The 16,431-nt window shown below is 47.3% G+C and overlaps 1 protein-coding gene and 1 long non-coding RNA gene across 5 annotated transcripts in view; one reads left to right on the top strand and one right to left on the bottom strand.

Moving 5' to 3' along the window:
* Positions 1 to 16,431, top strand: part of moto (minamoto) — a 122,843-nt gene that overhangs the window by 64,642 nt on the left and 41,770 nt on the right. For 2 of the 4 annotated variants that reach the window (XM_038778439.1, XM_038778437.1), the window contains one exon: positions 1,263 to 1,397. The exons of 1 other annotated variant lie outside the window; for it this stretch is intronic. In XM_038778439.1, coding sequence (XP_038634367.1) covers positions 1,263 to 1,397 — 135 coding nt within the window. Of the gene's footprint in view, positions 1 to 1,259; positions 1,398 to 16,431 lie in introns of those variants that run through there. One more of the 4 variants, XM_038778440.1, reaches the window with a different exon arrangement.
* LOC119953860 overlaps positions 4,044 to 16,431 on the bottom strand; it is a 41,293-nt gene continuing 28,905 nt past the window's right edge. The window contains exon 5 of the long non-coding RNA XR_005458127.1: positions 4,044 to 4,579. This is a non-coding gene — a long non-coding RNA (uncharacterized LOC119953860). The remainder of the gene's footprint in view (positions 4,580 to 16,431) is intronic.

Here is a 16,431-nt window from a genome sequence, read left to right as displayed (position 1 = left end):
TTTTCGAGTCTGAGTAAGATTTGCACAATAAGTAAAATTAATTCTTGTTTGTTTTATTCCCTCTATTTTGTAATCACAAAATAACAGGAATCTAATTTTCCCAGGTTCAATCCATGATGCAGAGCATGTTGGCGTATGTCAGAAAATTGGGTCCTTGACCTTGTGCTCAATTCGCACTCTGCCTGATTTTCCAACAGGCATTCTTGGGATGGAATGAAGAGAAATTTTCAATCCAGATTATATATTATCGCAATTCATTGTCCGTGCCAAATTTTACAGGTTCTGACAAAGTTGTAGATTATTGCTTGCCTGTATTGGGCATATTACAGGGAAACATTTCTCAGCATTTCTTAAAGCTAGTTTGCTGTTTGTTCTATATTGAAGCCCACTTTTTTGACGAGTTAATTTCCTTTGCATTAAACATTTGGAATACTTCTATTGCTCTCCATATTTATGCCTTTTTAAAATGTGCTTGCAAGATGATGAGGGTTAGTGCTGAAAAATTGGCATTTTTCCTATTTCAGGTACTCAATGCCAGAATCTCAGATCAGATGGCACAGTCAGACTGAAACTCTTTTTTGCTCCGGCACCATGCCTCAGTCTAAAATCAGATAAAAACCCCTTAATGTGCGAGTATGACATTTTAAATTCCCCACACCAGCTGAATGGAGCCCAAAATAGCACAAATTTTACATGATTTATGAAAGAATAGACTTGATGGAATTAATGTTTTTTCTTTCTTTGTGGATTTTGTTTTGAGGGGGCAGCGTGGTTGCACAGTGGTTAGCACTGCCTCACAGCGCCAGGGACCCGGGTTCAATTTGGGCTTCGGGAGCCTCTCTGTGTGGAGTTTGCACATTCTTTCCGTGTCTGTGTGGCTTTCCTCCAGTTGCTCTGGTTTCTTCCCACAGTCCAAAGATGTGCAGGTTCGGCGGATTGGACATGCTAAATTTCCCCTTAGTCCAAAAGGTTAGGTGGGGTTACGGGCATAGGGTGGGGATCTGGGCCGAGGTAGGGTGACCTTCGGAGGGTTGGTGCAGACTCGATGGGCCAAATAGCTCCCTTCTGCATTGTAGTGATTCCACGATTCTGTGATATTTTTCAGCTGTGCCATTGCCATGTTGTATGAGTGCCTGGTTTATAGCTTGACACATCAGTAAACACTTGAGCTAAATTGTCACATGAAAATCATTTTTTCTTTTGAAGTTTAATCTTGTCAACTGGTGTTCCTTATGATGATTTTCCCCTTTTCCCCTTTTAAGACTGAAGCAGCACTTGCCCGGAACTACCCAGGAAAGAGAGTGACCAGTTCAAATAATACACCCATTCCCAGGCTACCATCAAACCCTTCCCGGGTTGATCGTTTGATTGTTGATCAACTGCGTGAACAAGCAAGAGTACGTTTCAATTATAACTGGTAGATTGGTTAATTGACAATATTTCATATCCCTTTTATTGATCTGCTTAGGTATAATTCAGACAGCAGTAAATGTAGTTACAGATAGAACAAAATATACTTTATTATCAGTAATTAGCCAAATCTACTACTATTATGTACATAGTTATATTATTCCTTAATTGGAATATTTTGTACCTTGGCAGTTAGTAACTTTTTAGCTAATTGCAAACAAAATAGTAACAAACTAATTAATTCAGAGTTGAGCTCACCAGGAAAATAGAAGAATAAATAATGAAATAAAGGTAAATCATTTTTAACTCCTGAATGTTTTCTCCCTTAAGGTAGGGGATGTCAGTGCGAGGAATAAGACATTAGACATTAAGCTCTTCAAAGTCGGACAGCACAGACAAACACAGAAAATACATTTCGCTCTACCCAGCTCAAACAATGGAGTGCATTTTGAGGCATTCTGCCAGGTGGAAATGGGGCAATAGCATTTCAAAAATCGTAGCGAAATAGTTAGCATCTAGCTTCTGTTGGTGATGAAATGGTACCATTTTCCTGGGGTGCTCAGATTACGCAACCTAAATAGCCACCTGAGCAACTATAGTAGACTAATAATCTTGTGCAAATTGGGGCCCTACAATGTAAATATCACCCACAGGCAAAAATGGTGACCTAAATTTCACGGTGCCCCACCGGTGGGTTTTTAGGCAATGGTGGAACATGAAATAGAAGGAACTGTCTTGGTTTCTGCCCGCCTTGACCTTGCAGGGGTTTTACATTGGTGTGGGCAAGGCCTTAGAATTCCCTTGCCCCAGGGGACGCCTTTAAATGGTCAATTATTGTCCATTTAAAGGCCATTTCCTACCCAGTCTCAATTTGTAGGCTGCTGCGAGGATTTCCCTGTGGGGAAGCCCAAAAATGAATGGGCTTAGGCATTAGCCGAGAATGGGGTTGGTGTGAGTGCGTCGTGGGGCGCACATTCATCAGAAGCTCTTGTTTGTAACTGATGATGCCCCCCTTAAAGTCTGGTGGCTGCTGGACCCCCTTTCTTTCCCCCCCCCCCCCACACAACCCCTGGCCTGTCCCCCAACACCCCATTTAACCACTTTCCATCTCCCCAGGTCCCCAGGCCTTCCCTTATCTTGCCTTGGGAGCCCAAAAGCGTATTTGCCGTCCAATCCTGGGACTTGGCTTCAGGCATCTTGAACGTCCTCGTCAGTCCACTGTAGCTCTTATTGCGGTGACTAGAGATATGCTGCTGGCCAATCAGATTGTTCGGCCGCTCTCTGTGCCGGGACTTCCTCCCGAATGAATGGCGGAGGTCTTGACCACCATCAATTGACACTCTCTTAAGCATGAAATGGCTTCACGGCAGGTAGAGTCGATGAGGATGTGCTCCCCACCAACATTTTGAGTGGTGGGAAGGGGAACCATGTCATCCAAAATATTCAGACCAGTGAGTACATTTGTTGAAATTCCTAGTTGAGTGGTGTGGTACTGAATAGAGTAGAGATATTTTCTGAATATTTTTTGGCAATTTGTTAGCCTTCAGGGGAGGTGAATGCCGAGACTAACAATCGGATTAGTTTTGACAACCTAAGTATGCAAAGAAGAGAACAGGAAGCTGCAAGGGATACTATTGTTGCTCTTTATGAATATGATGTTATATCCCAACAGTGTCGCCAATACTGTGGGTATTTCTATTTCTCTTACTGAACCGCAAGCCTTCCCTTATATCGATCAAACTACCACACAACCAGCTAGTCAGTTAAAGTTCAAAGATGGTTTATTTACACACAAGGGTTACTTCGACATTCAAGCACAATATACTACAAGTTAAACTATACCTATCAGCTACAATAACCTATACTTTACTTCAGGGCGACCAGCACTGCAAATGGATATGGCCTTTATCTGGATTTCACTTGGCTGGTTCGAAGAAAGTGTCTCTGTCTCTGCTGAGCTCATCCGTCACGTAGCGATCCTTGGTCTTGAACTTGGCTGGCAGTTCTTGCTACAGTTGGCAAAAGCAACTGGCACAGGCCAGATCCAAAAGAGACAGAACACATGGCTGTGTCCTCTTTTATCCCTCTGGGATTTTGTGCTCTTTGGGGCGGTCCTTAACCTTGGACCCAATAGTTCGACAGGGCTCTGATCACTGTCTTCGATTTCAGCCAATAAAGGGGCGGGTGCCTTGGTAGCTGGTCCTTAGCGGTCATTGACCTTGCAGTTGGGCTCTCTGAGTAAAGGGAGTGGCGCCGATCAGTCTGTGGCTGTATCGATTTCTTGATTGGAGTCTTATTGTCCTGGGAAATGGACCATTGAGAATGCAAACGAGCGGGGGTTTCGATGATGTCTAGCTACCTGTGTTTCAGATACACATAAGCTCTGTATCTGTCTTGAGTCCTGGGTTGGCCATAATTCCCATGCAGGTGGCCATCTTAGATGGCTACACCCCGTCCTCTTGATCCTGAACGCGAAGCGTGGTGGATCACACTATTGATCCCTGTTCATCCTTTGTGCATCGGTCACCCTTGGTCAAGGCAAGGTTCTACTCTACTCTATCCTATGGTTTGGGACATTTACCTAATATTTCGTTTACATTCATAAATTAATTCATCTTTAATGGTCACTATAAAACATTTAATTTATCCCCACAGTTGATCTCTAGCTAACACTATCTAAGCTACTCTCATGCTGCTGGTGGATATCAAAGAACTTACGTACAGTACAAAATTTAAAACAGCAGCATCACATTTCTACTTAATCCTAATAAAGTTAAAGAGGTACATGGTTGATTCTTAGCAACAATTAATACATGCGTTCAATTTTGTTGAATTCCAAAGAAGGGGGATCGGACTGTATATATCGGGGAGCGGGAGGCTTTTGCTCACCATTTACAGAGTTGAAGTGTCTGAACGACACTGCAGATTATTGCAATTACTAGAAGGGCCTCTCCTATGTATGAAAGGGGTACCAATTGACAATGTTTTCGCACCAAGTGTGGATGTCAGTGTCTATCTCTTTGTGGGGTGTCATGGTGTGGTGGTATTCAGGGCTGGTGTAGTGTGCGTTAAAATAGTTTGTTGTGCGCGCAGTTGCAGAAGTCCATCGATGATCAAACCGTATGTCAGCGGTCCTTGCTTCATCTTGTCTTCCGTGTTCCGTGTGATCCTGGGGGTGCAAGCATAATATCTGTTATTAACTTTGGTTAATATCTCGTTTTACTTGTCCTTAATCCAATTTCCCATTATAATCGTCACTATGTGTGACTCCATCATTTAAAAAAAAATAACATTTTGAGAGACAAGACGTGCCAAAAAAAATTATTTTTAAGTGCAGAGATTCTCGCAATTGGTGGCCGATGTGGAGAGTGGACGGACAATTTCTCCGACCAGTCTTTTCTTTCCTGCAACCATTGATGGTTGAGGCTCATCTTAACCAGCCGAATTTTAGGGCGGCCAGTTTTCTAAAGTTTCTTCATCCCAGGGTCCAGAGGTTCGCGTGTAGCAGCATATGTGGCAACCAAGTGTGTCAAACGTGTAAATAGCAGGTGGGGAACGACCAGAGGGTCAGGGAAGGTAAAGGAATGAGTGTTCAGACTGGCAAAAGGCATTCTTTAAACCACAATAAAAGAGCAGAGAAGGGAAAATGAAGACCTGCCAAAGACAGTGAAAAGTGTAGAGAACCATTCCAGCGTACTCGAAGTGACGGGAACATGAGGTGCGTGTGGGCCGCTGCAGGGCAAGAATGGGTGGAATCCCCGGGCGGTGATCAGTGCCGTTGCTCCACTACCCGAGCTTAACTGACTGGATGCATTTGGTTCCTCGGGTGGGGTGGGGATTAATGTCGTTAACTCCCTTTCTGGGTGACCGAAACGAGCGGAAAGAATTTGTAGTCATATGAGATCCAACAATTATACCATTAACGGCCATTGGTCAGTAAATTGCGTCTGTGTCTCTGTGAGAAGAGTAACTATGAGTGTATCAAGAAATTGGCTGTCAGGCCGACATCAATTAAAACCATGTGACAAGGAGGAAAAAGGGGGGCAGGCTCCATCAGAAAGTAGGACACCGTAATTCTTATGCGGCGTCATTTCCTCATCATCTGAACACCTCAGGGTACCAAACAACGTTGTAAAAGGATACCAAAACGAGAGTCAGTATCTGAATTATCACCATCTCCCGGTTGCCAGATGCGTGTCTGCTGTTTTTGTGCTATGGCCGCGTGAGCCGTTGTAGGATCCGAATCTTCATGTCTTACCAGTCTACAAGAGTTGTCGTGGTATCAAAGGGGGGTTCGTTTGTCGTGAGGCTTAGGGGCGGTGGTAGTGAAGGGCAAGTTACTGTCGTCGGGCGGTGGTTGTGGAAGGGGAGGTGGGGTGGGCGAAGAATCCTTGTCGTGGTTCCGGGGCCTGGGGTGACTGGGGGCAGAGATCGTACCACTGGTCAGGGATAGCAATCAATTCAGGAAAACTGTCTTTGTCGTCGGAGTCAAGCTCAAGGTCGAAGGTCACACTTGTGGGCGGAGACTAGGTCGGGTCTGTGGATGTGCTGGCATGGCTGGGGGAGGGTTGGACTAAGTTGTTGATGGGCGGGGCGGAATCATCTCCTATTGCCAGAGAAATGTGGTGGGAGTGGCTACATTCGGTTCCATAGACTTTGAGTTGGTTGATATGGAACCGACCAGTTTTACCATTGGGGTACGTTATCTTGTACACTGAGGGGCTCACTTTGTCCGAGATGGAGTAGGGTCTTGCAAAAGTGGGGGAGAGGAAAGATCTGGGGTTGTAGAGGGAAACCATTACTTGCTGACCGACTGTATACTCTACGGGGTGGACGGTTTTGTCAAAGCAGGCTTTACTCTGCTTTCTTCTGGCGCCTCGTTGGACAGCTGCAGCGAGCTGTGCTGCTTAATATTCTCTGTGACTTGTTGGACTGCTTTTTCGTGGGTGAGAGTGGTTACTGTGAGGCTTGCCAAATCGAGACCTAATAAATATTCCATTTCCTTCATGGGCTGTCCGGTCATGAGAGTGTGGGGGGTGAAACCTGTGGAACTGGAAACGGTGTTCCGAATAAACATAAGAGCAAATGGGAGAACTGTGTCCCATGTGGTATTATTCTGCTGCACCATCTTCCTAATGGTCGCTTTTAAAGTGCGACTCATTCGTTCAACAATTCTGCTGGATTGGGGGTGATACGCTATGTGAAATTTTTGCTTGATTCCAAAAATTGTTAGAACATTTTGCATGATTGCCGGTGAAGTACGAACTTTGGTCTGACTCAATGCTGCGGGGAGACCCCAGTGTGTAAATATCTCTTGGGTCAAAATCTCAGCTGCGGCTTTCGCTGTGTTTGTCCGTGACGGAAATGCTTCTACCCATTTCGTAAAGGTGTCTATAACAACTAAGACGTATTTGAAACCATTTCTGCAAGGGGGAGGGGGCCAATGTAGTCGAGTTGCAAATTTGTCCAAGGCTATTAACATGTCGGGTGTGGCGTAATTGTCCTTTCTTTGTGTATCGTTCCGGATTGTTTTGTGCGCAGATAAGACAATTCTCTACATGATGTGTTGCATCGGTATTTAAATCGGGCCACCAACACAATGGTCTTAAATGGGCAACGGTATTGTCTATCCCCTGGTGTCCGTGTCCGTCATGAAACTGGTATATTATCTGGTTTCTGTCCTGGGTGGGGACCACATAATTTCCACTTTTCAAAACTATGCCGTCCTGTACCGTCAGTGAGTCCTTCCATTTATCGTAGGGGGCTGGGAAGTTGCCATCTAAAATCTGTTTGAAAGTGTCGTCTGCCTTTTGGGCCTGGCTAAATCCTCAATATTGGTTTGGGAAACCTGGACTGCATGTATTGGTTCGCTTTCGGGGGGCTGCCAAAAATGACAATGGCGTGATCCTGCCTTGGCTAATGTGTCTCCCTTTACGTTACCGGGTGGGGACAAATGATGATGGCTTCTCACTTTAATTATACTGTACGTGCGGTCTGAGGCTGCCCTAAGAATGTGTTTCAACAACGGGGCAGAGGGGAGGTGTTTTCCATTGGCTGAAACGAATCCTCTAGATTACCACAGGGGCAGGAATTCAGTCAAGCTATTGCATACATAGACACTGTCCGAATGTATGTCTGCGGCGGTTGGGAAAGAATCTGGGTGTTGCACTACATATGCTATGGCTGCGGGTTCTGCTGCTTGTGAACCTAGGTGGCTGGGCAATTTTAAAGAGATTTCTTCCAATGCGCGTCTTCTACATAAATTACACAACCAGTTATTATCTTTCCATTTTCTATCGTGGAGGAACCGTCGACATAAATCTTTAAGGTGTTGCCTATGGTCTGGGAATCCTGGGCAGAATTCTCCGCCCCCCCGCAGAGTCGGCGAATCGCCCGGAGCCGGCGTAAATCTCGCCCCCGCCGTGGCCGGAATTCTCCGCCACCCAGGAATCGGCAGGAGCGGGAATCCCGCCGTGCCGATAAGCTGCCCCCCGCGGCGATTCTCCTGCCCGCGATGGGCTGAAGTCCCGCCGCTGACAGGCCAATCCCACCGGCGTGGATTAAACCACCTCTGGTGCCGGCGGGATTGGTGGCGCGAGCGGGGTCCTGAGGGGGCGCGCGGCGATCGGACCCCGGGGGGTACACCCACGGTGGCCTGGCCCGCGATCGGGAGCCACCGATCGGTGGGCGGGCCAATGCCGTGGGGGCATTCTTTGTTTTTCTTCCGCTGCCGCCACGGCCTCCACCATGGCGGAGGCGGAAGAGACCCCCCCCATACCGCGCATGTGCCGGTGGTGACGTCAGCGGCCGCTGACGCACCGGCGCATGCGCGGAACGGCGAAGGCCTTTCGGCCAGCCCCAACGCCGGGCGGTGTAGCGCCAAAGGCCGTTGGCGCCATTGGCGGAGCGGGAGCCACTCCGCACCTTTGGGGAGGCCCGCGCCGGACTGGTTGGCTCCACTCCGCTACGCCGGGACCCCCAGCCCCGCCGGGTAGGGGAGAATCTCGGCCCCTGTGCTTTACTGCCTGCACGTGGGTGTAGTGACCTTGGAATAAAGGGTCCTGTGTGGTGTTGGGCTGCTGTGATCTGGCACTCATGTGGGGTCCCTGCATACGGAAGATTGTCAGCCAGAAATGTGTGGGCCTTGATACGTTTGACTGTAATGTCCCTTCCTTGTAACAGCTGTGTCCAGTGAGCTGCTCTGATTTGGCTGGCTGAACTGTCCTTTAATCTACCATCTAACAAGAGTTGCGTTGGGGGGGGGTGCTCGGTTAGGATCATTACTGGGTTAAGGCCTGTGATGTACTGTACTGCCCAAAAGACTGCGAGCAAGTACCGTTCGCAGGCTGAGAATCCTTGCTCTATGGGGTCTAAAACTTGTGAGGCATAGGCTACGGGTCCTAAGCGATCATGTCTTTCCTGCAGGAGTACTCCTTATAGGGTTCGGTCGGTGGTTGCTACTTCTATTGCATAGGGTGAGTGTGGATCTGGAACTTTCAAAGTGGAGGCTGTGCCTAGGGCGCGTTTTAATTCATCAATGGCGTCTGTATGCTGCGGAAGCCATTCCCATGGGGCGTTCTTTTTAAGAAGTTCTGAGATTGGGGCTGCTTTTGTGGCAAAACCATCTATATTGTTCCTGTAATATCCTACAAAACCTAGGAATGACCGGAATGCAGTGACATTGTGGGGCAGGAGCAATTTAACGATTGATTTGATTTGTTTGTGTTCAATTTCTCTTTTCTCGTGGGTGATAATAGTGCCTAAGTAAAGGACCTTTTCTTTTAAGATCTGGGCTTTTTTGGGGTTGACCTTTCATCCAATGGATTGCAAAAGACCTAGTAATTCCGAAAGGAGCTTTACATGCTCTTCTTTTGTGTCCGTCTGTAGAAGTAAGTCACCCACATACTGTATAACACATTCAGGTCGGTAAAATTTGGAAAGTGTGTTGGCCAATTGTCAGTGGAAAATGGAGGGGGAGTTGTGGAATCCTTGCGGGAGGCATGTCCATGTATACTGCTGCCCTTGAAATGTAAACACAAACTTATATTGACAGGCCTTGTCTAACGGGATGGACCAAAAGCCATTGCTAATGTCCAGCACTGTGAAGTATTTTGTACTCCCTGCTTGAGCATGGTCTCGGGACTCGTGGCAACGGTGGGGGCTGCTAAAGGGGTTACCTTGTTAAGTTCTCGGTAGTCGATCGTGAGTCGCCATGAACCATTGGGTTTTCTTAAGGTCCAAATTGGGGCATTATGTGTTGATGATATGGGCCGAATAACTCCTTGTCTAATAAACTATTGGTAACTTTAGAAATCTCACCCTCGGCTTGCTGTGGGAAACCATGTTGCTTCTGTGGCTTTGGATCGGGTCCTGAAACTGACCGTACCTGGGATCTTCCCACAATCGTGTTTGTGTTGTGCGAATGAAGCTTTGTGTTTCACGAGGACCTCTCTAATTGTTTGGTCTGTACTAATTGTTTGTGGATCAAACCAATAGTCCCCTACTGAGCAAATCCTATGTTCATAATCCCCTACTGAGCGTAGTGGGGGCTCTAGCTGCTTTCTCCATACGCATTTATTCACTGGATCAAAGGAAAGATTATGGGAGCTCATAAAATCGATTCCTAGAATGTGCTCAGCTGTTTGGGGCAAATCGACTAAAACAACGGGGTGCCTGGTGCTCATGTTCCCAACTGAATATCTACGGGGGCTGTGATGTATCCCTGTCCGGTAAATCCACTAAGGCTGATGGTGTCTGTGCTGGGCCATTTGTCACGGTGAAACATGGTGGAGGAGTTAAAAGTGGTGAGGGACCCTCCTGTGTCCCAAAGAAATTCGACAGAATGTCCCCAGACTGTGCCTGTGACTACTGGTCTGCCTGATGTATCCCAGAGTGTGTCGCAGACCCAAGTTGGGGAGTTCGAACACCGTGCAACTGATCGCTAAATCGTCTGAACGGGTGCCAACACAATGCATGGGCCTAACATTGTTCCGAGGTGGGGGTTTGGTTGTTGGTGCCGGTACTGGTTCGGGGGTTCTGTCAGCATTCGCGGGTAATGTCCCATGTGTCCACAATTGTAGCAACCTCGTGGTGCCTGTGCTCTGGGGTGCTGTCTTTCATGTCTGCCCTCGTTTATCCATGCTGGGTCCTGGCTAGTCCTAACTGGGTGCATGTTTGCTTCTATCTCGTCCTGATCTGTCTGTCTGTGTAGGGATTGTTCCCATGCCTGGAGAGTCTCTTTAAAACCCAAATTTCATTATGTGTGTGGTCTGCAGGGTCGTAATTCACCCAAGCCATTTGGCCTGCTTCTGTGGCATGCGAGACTAAAATGTGGGACCATTTAGTGGTGTCGTCCTCATTTAAGTGTGCGTGGTTCAAATCCCCAAATACTTCCTTAAAATGGATCCAAAGGCGACCTGCAAATGCGGTTGGATGCTCTCCCTTCTTTTGCCTACAACGGTTCAAACCCTCAACTGGATCTCCCTTGTTGTACCCGATTGCATCTAAAATGGCCGTTTTCATCTCCTGCAGGGTTCCTCCTGCTACATTTTGGGATTCAGGCAAAACTGATCTTACGGACTGTCTAAGGCTCATAACTATGAGTTTAACTTCCTCTCTTTCGTCGAGACCGTACATAACCTTCTGTTGGTGCACTTCCTCAAATAAGTTGTGCGGGTCTGCGATGGGCTGAAATGGAACAATTTTGGTGCAAGCATCGCAACTGGGTTATGGATAGTGGGGTGGTGTAAACCAAATCAGGCTCATCCTGATCTGATGACTTGTGCTGTGTGATGACCGGATTCATGGGGGTGTATGCTGCCTGTGCAGTCGGTGGTGTGGGTGCTTTCCTTTTTGGGGCATGGGGGGCTCAATTCTGATTTCCTGTATCCTCAATATATCTCTGGATGCTTTCATTTAATTCTTGCCAATCGGGGGCACCTTCCTCATCTAAATTTTGTCCAAAGGTATACCTAAATCCATTCTGCACTGAAAGCAGTGACTGCAATTTGTTTATCTGTTGTCTGCATTTCGCGTTGTCGACTGTGCTCTGTCTCTGTTCTGTTTTGGAGCTGTGGAGTGCTCGCAAAACTGCTTTTAAATCCGCGCATTGACTCGTTAACTGTGCGACCTGCTGTTCTGTCTCTTCTCGTACCAAGACTTTGCACTGTGTAGTATCTTGGTAGGCTTTATCCTACTGGGACTGAAAGCTGCTACGGTGAACTAAACAAGATTGGTGTGCTCGTTTCATATCAGCCATCGCCTTATCTTTAGCTGCTAACTGTTCCCGGAGTTGCTCAATAATCTTTTCGCTTTCACTATTGTTTCCCTCATTCTTTTTGTCTTTCTCAACTAACTGCCTGCGGAGCGTCTTCACGACCTCTGTGCCTCGCATTGTGCCAAATAGGACACTATTGACATCGTCTTTCGGACTTTCGCTGCATTTTTCTTATGGACCTCAGTTAGGTTGTCCCACCAAGTTTGTCCTATGCTTCCTCTGCCTGACTCGTCATTCGCACAAAAATTGGACCAAAGGGGCCATCCTTTCCCCTTCAAATACTTCCTCAACTCTTCCTCCCATATGGGGTATTGCTCTGCTCTGTTGGTCGCTGCGACCTCTGGTTCCTGTGGGTTCATTAAACGTTCCATCGCTTTTGTGGCCATTGCTTCTATTATCTCTTTTCCTACCGTTAATCTTTGTTTCCTATCATTAATTTGGGACAGGGGGATGAGGCGGCGATTTGAACTGCGGGTATGGCCTAAGCTAATTTCCGGTTTACAATTCCCTGATAGTTTTGACACAATCTAACGAGTTTATCTTATATCCCTGTTAGTACGCTTGCAGGTTAGTACACACTTCCGAAATTCGGTGATTTGTTCAATATGGGCTTGCACGTGTGGTTCTTTCTTTCTCTCGTAATTGGATTTCAAAGTTTTGTGGGTTCTCTCGGAGTGACAAAATCACTTCTAAATCGAGTCCCAACGGAATCGCCAATAATATTGCTCTTTATGATATGATGTCATATCCCAACAGCATCGCCAATACTGTGGGTATTTCTATTTCTCTTACTGAACCACATGCCTTCCCTTAAATCGATCAAATGACCAAAAACCAGTTAGTCAGTTCAAGTTCAAAGATGGTTTATTTACACACAAGGGTTACTTCGACATTCAAGCACAATATACTACAAGTCAAACTACACCTATCAGCTACAATAACCTATACTTTACTTCAGGGCAACCAGCACTGCAAATGGATGTGGCCTTTATCTGGATTTTACTTGGCTGGTTCGAAGAAAGTGGCTCTGTCTCTGCTGAGCTCATCCGTCACGTAGCAATCCTTGGTCTTGGACTTGGCTGGCAGTTCTTGCTACAGTTGGCAAAAGCAGCTGGCACAGGCCGGATCCAAAAGAGACAGAACACATGGCTGTGTCCTCTTTTATCCCTCTGGGATTTTGTGCTCTTTGGGGCGGTCCTTAACCTTGGACCCAATAGTTCGACAGGGCTCTGATCACTGTCTTCGATTTCAGCCAATAAAGGGGCGGGTGCCTTGGTAGCTGGGCGGGTCCTTAGCGGTCATCGACCTTGGCAGTTGGGCTCTCTATGGAAAGGGAGTGGCGCCGATCAGTCTGTGGCTGTATCGGTTTCTTGATTGGAGTCTTATTGTCCTGGGAAACGGGCCATTAAGAATGCAAACGAGCGGGGGCTTCGATCATGTCTAGCTACCTGTGTTTCTGATACACATAAGCTCTGAGTCCTCGGTTGGCCATAATTCCCGTGGTCCTTTGCAGGTGGCCATCTTAAATGGCTACACTATGAGAGTACCACACAGAAAGATGGTTGTATGGAAGTGACCCTGTTGTAATAACTCTCACGAGAAGGACAGGGACGACTGGATTGATCTCCCCATGGGACTCGTGAAATACGAGCTACCCCGCTAATGGGCGGAGGACCATCAGCTGGGGCTCATAGATTTAACCCTTAAAATCCATCCCGGACTGGGACACGCATGGTTGGCACATTGTGCTGTATGCCACATTGCGGTCTTTTCTTTTGGCTGAAGATAAACTACCTTTTTGATCTACTCTCTCTGGTCTCATGAGCTTTCATACTGATGACGAGGAAAAACTACAGCTGCGATTCTGGACGCCTGGGCCGCACGTGACTTCCTCAGCGTGAGAGCAAGGTCAGAGAGAATTTTAAAATGCCGTTCTTTGGAAGGCGTGCAAGATTGGGCCCAGCCACACTGAACTAATGCGGTATTTCTTCCAGGCGAATGGAATTGCAGGAGTTGACAGCAAACGGTAATAGTCTTGGCCGCCTGCAGAGCCCAGAGTTAAAATATAATCGAAAGCCTTGCCTACCCAGTAGCCCCAGATTCGCGACCTTTAGTGACCTTGTGGAGCTTGTTGCTAATCATTGCAACCCTAAATCATCAGTGATTGTACAGAGATACTGGTTCAACATAGCCAGGCAAACCCCTGGGGAATTGGTCATAGAATTCCTGATGTGTCTTTGCAAGCTGGCTGAACATTGTGACAATGGCCTATCATTCCCAGAGATGTCGAGACCGCCTAGTGTGTGTCATTAATAACATGGCGATCCAATGGAAACTGTTGCCAGTGTCAGCCTTGGATCTAAAAAGGGCCATAGAACAATAACTCTCACGTGAAAATGTGGTCCAGAGCTTCATGGACTACGACTTACACAGCGTTAACCACCCCACACCCCATTCCGAGTAATGCCTCCCAAGAGCAAGGCCGACTGCAGTGTTTTTCAAACTTTCTCCCGGGATCCACTTTTGCCAACCAATTGACCTTCGGGACCCACGCCGGCCGATATTCGGATATTCGCAACCCACGCCAGCCAACCTTTGCGTCACACTCCATGTTACCTTGAATGCAGAAGGTGAATCTGCTTGGTCCTCACGATCTCTCTTGAATCAGATTCAAAGGAGGAGGAGAAGGCAATGTGCACGTCACGTGCAGACTTCAAGTTCCTTTGTCCCATCTTCACCTTTATGAAAACTGAAAATCCATCTTTGCATATGTAGGTCGTCATGAAGGGCAATAGCAACAAAATGCATGTTTTACTCAGCACCACATACTCCTGAGAGATATTACTCCAGAATGCTTACAGCCTCTTTTGGTGTGCTTTTAATTTGGTACCAGGTGAACAACAACAGCGTAGTTTTGTAATTTGTAGTCAGCTCTAAGTTAATAACTGGCTCTGGGGCTCACCCACCACTTCTCTTCAAAATTTGAAACTTCTCTCATTTGCCAGTGCTTCCCTGTATAACACACATGGGCTTTGCATCCTTATTTGCATTGGCATAATCGATAAAACGATACTCAAGAAAGCATCTTCATACTGCTTTATTCCAGAGTTAAGTTTCTTTGTAGGCTGTTAACCAGAGGCCCTGGAGCTCTACACAGCTAACACCAGAACTGCTCTGTCCTGCCCTGAGATCTCTTGAGCAGCTCTCTCCAGTAAATTCTGTTATGAGATCCTGTCCAGTAGGTACATTGCCTATTTGAGTCTCTGGCCATTTCTTACTTTTAAGAAAATGATCCATCTTCACAGTCCTCTTGCCAGCAGCTGGAAAATGGAAGTAACTGCTGCATGATTTGATGACAAAAGTACGAAAATGGGAGAATGCTTAACATCAGGTGTACATACTGGGCGGGTGAGCTGTTCACTGGTGCCACTTCTGGCCAGAAGACCGCACATGGTCTCATTTAAAAGCTGGCAACAGTTGCCATTCTCGATATAAAATCCAGTAGTGGCCATTGAATGCTTCTTCCGCAACCGGAACGTGGGAACGGTGCGACCGATCACTCCGTGACCCTCCTGACACTGGCCCATGACCCAGGTGCGGGTCGCGATCCGCACTTTGAAAAACCCTGGCCTACAGGACCCAGTCACCACATGAGCAACGCAGCAGTCAGACCCGTTGGCCGAGAACTGCCACAACCTGACGAGACATCTCCCCTGATGACAAGGAAGAGGACTCCAAACATTGCTGCACTTGCAGTCGCAGGAACTATGAGGGTCGAGGGCACCAGAGTCAAAAGTGAACGCATCGCCCAGGTTGGGTAACACCAGCTTCCCGAGCCTGGGCTTTACGTATTGCCCAGCCCGATAGGGATGATTGCATGCAACTAAATTGCCTTGGGACACCTAAAGTAACCCCAATTAAGATAACCCCCCAAGTGTACGACCACCCGTTTGACTTGAAAATTGATAGGAGAGCTGCTGTGTCGGTCATCGGACAACATAAATTCACGAAATCTCATCTGGGGATCCGGCATCTGGATCTAAAGGATGTTAAGGCCTGGCTGGCAAAATATACCAGGGAACCATTGATATTTATTGAGTCTTTGATGACCCCGGTTACCTGTGGACAACAAATAGTTCCACTGGTAGTGGTGCAGAGACTTGGACCCAGCCTTCTGGGCTGCTACTGGTTACAGAGACTCCACCTAAATTGGCAATAGATCTTTAGATTGGATACAGGCAGGTTGTAAGAGACCCTAGGAAAATACCCAGAAATCCTCCAGGAAGGCTTAGGGAAGTTAAAAGGGACCACAGCTCAAATGTAGGTTGACCCGGATGCCCAACCCAAGTATTTCAGGGCCCGCCCAGTACCACACACCCTGCTCTCAAAGGTGGACAACGAGCTGAGCCGGCTGGAGAACTTGGGGATTATATTCTCGGTCCAATTCGCAGAGTGGAGAGCACCAGTGGGCCTGGTGCTGAAGCTGGACAAGTCCGTCGGCTTGTATTCTGATTATAAAATAGCGGTCAACAAGGCTTCCTGTTGGGCAGCACGGTGGCCTAGTGGTTAGCACAACCGCCTCACGGCGCTGAGGTCCCAGGTTCGATCCCGGCTCTGGGTCACTGTCTGTGTGGAGTTTGCACATTCTCCCCGTGTCTGCGTGGGTTTCGCCCCCACAACCCAAAAATGTGCAGAGTAGGTGGATTGGCCACGCTAAATTGCCCCTTAATTGGAAAAAATAATTG

This window comes from Scyliorhinus canicula, chromosome 19 (assembly GCF_902713615.1).
Source record: "Scyliorhinus canicula chromosome 19, sScyCan1.1, whole genome shotgun sequence".
NCBI lineage: Eukaryota > Metazoa > Chordata > Chondrichthyes > Carcharhiniformes > Scyliorhinidae > Scyliorhinus > Scyliorhinus canicula.
Note: the sequence above shows the minus strand (reverse complement) of the source record. Positions and strands in the feature narration are given on the sequence as shown.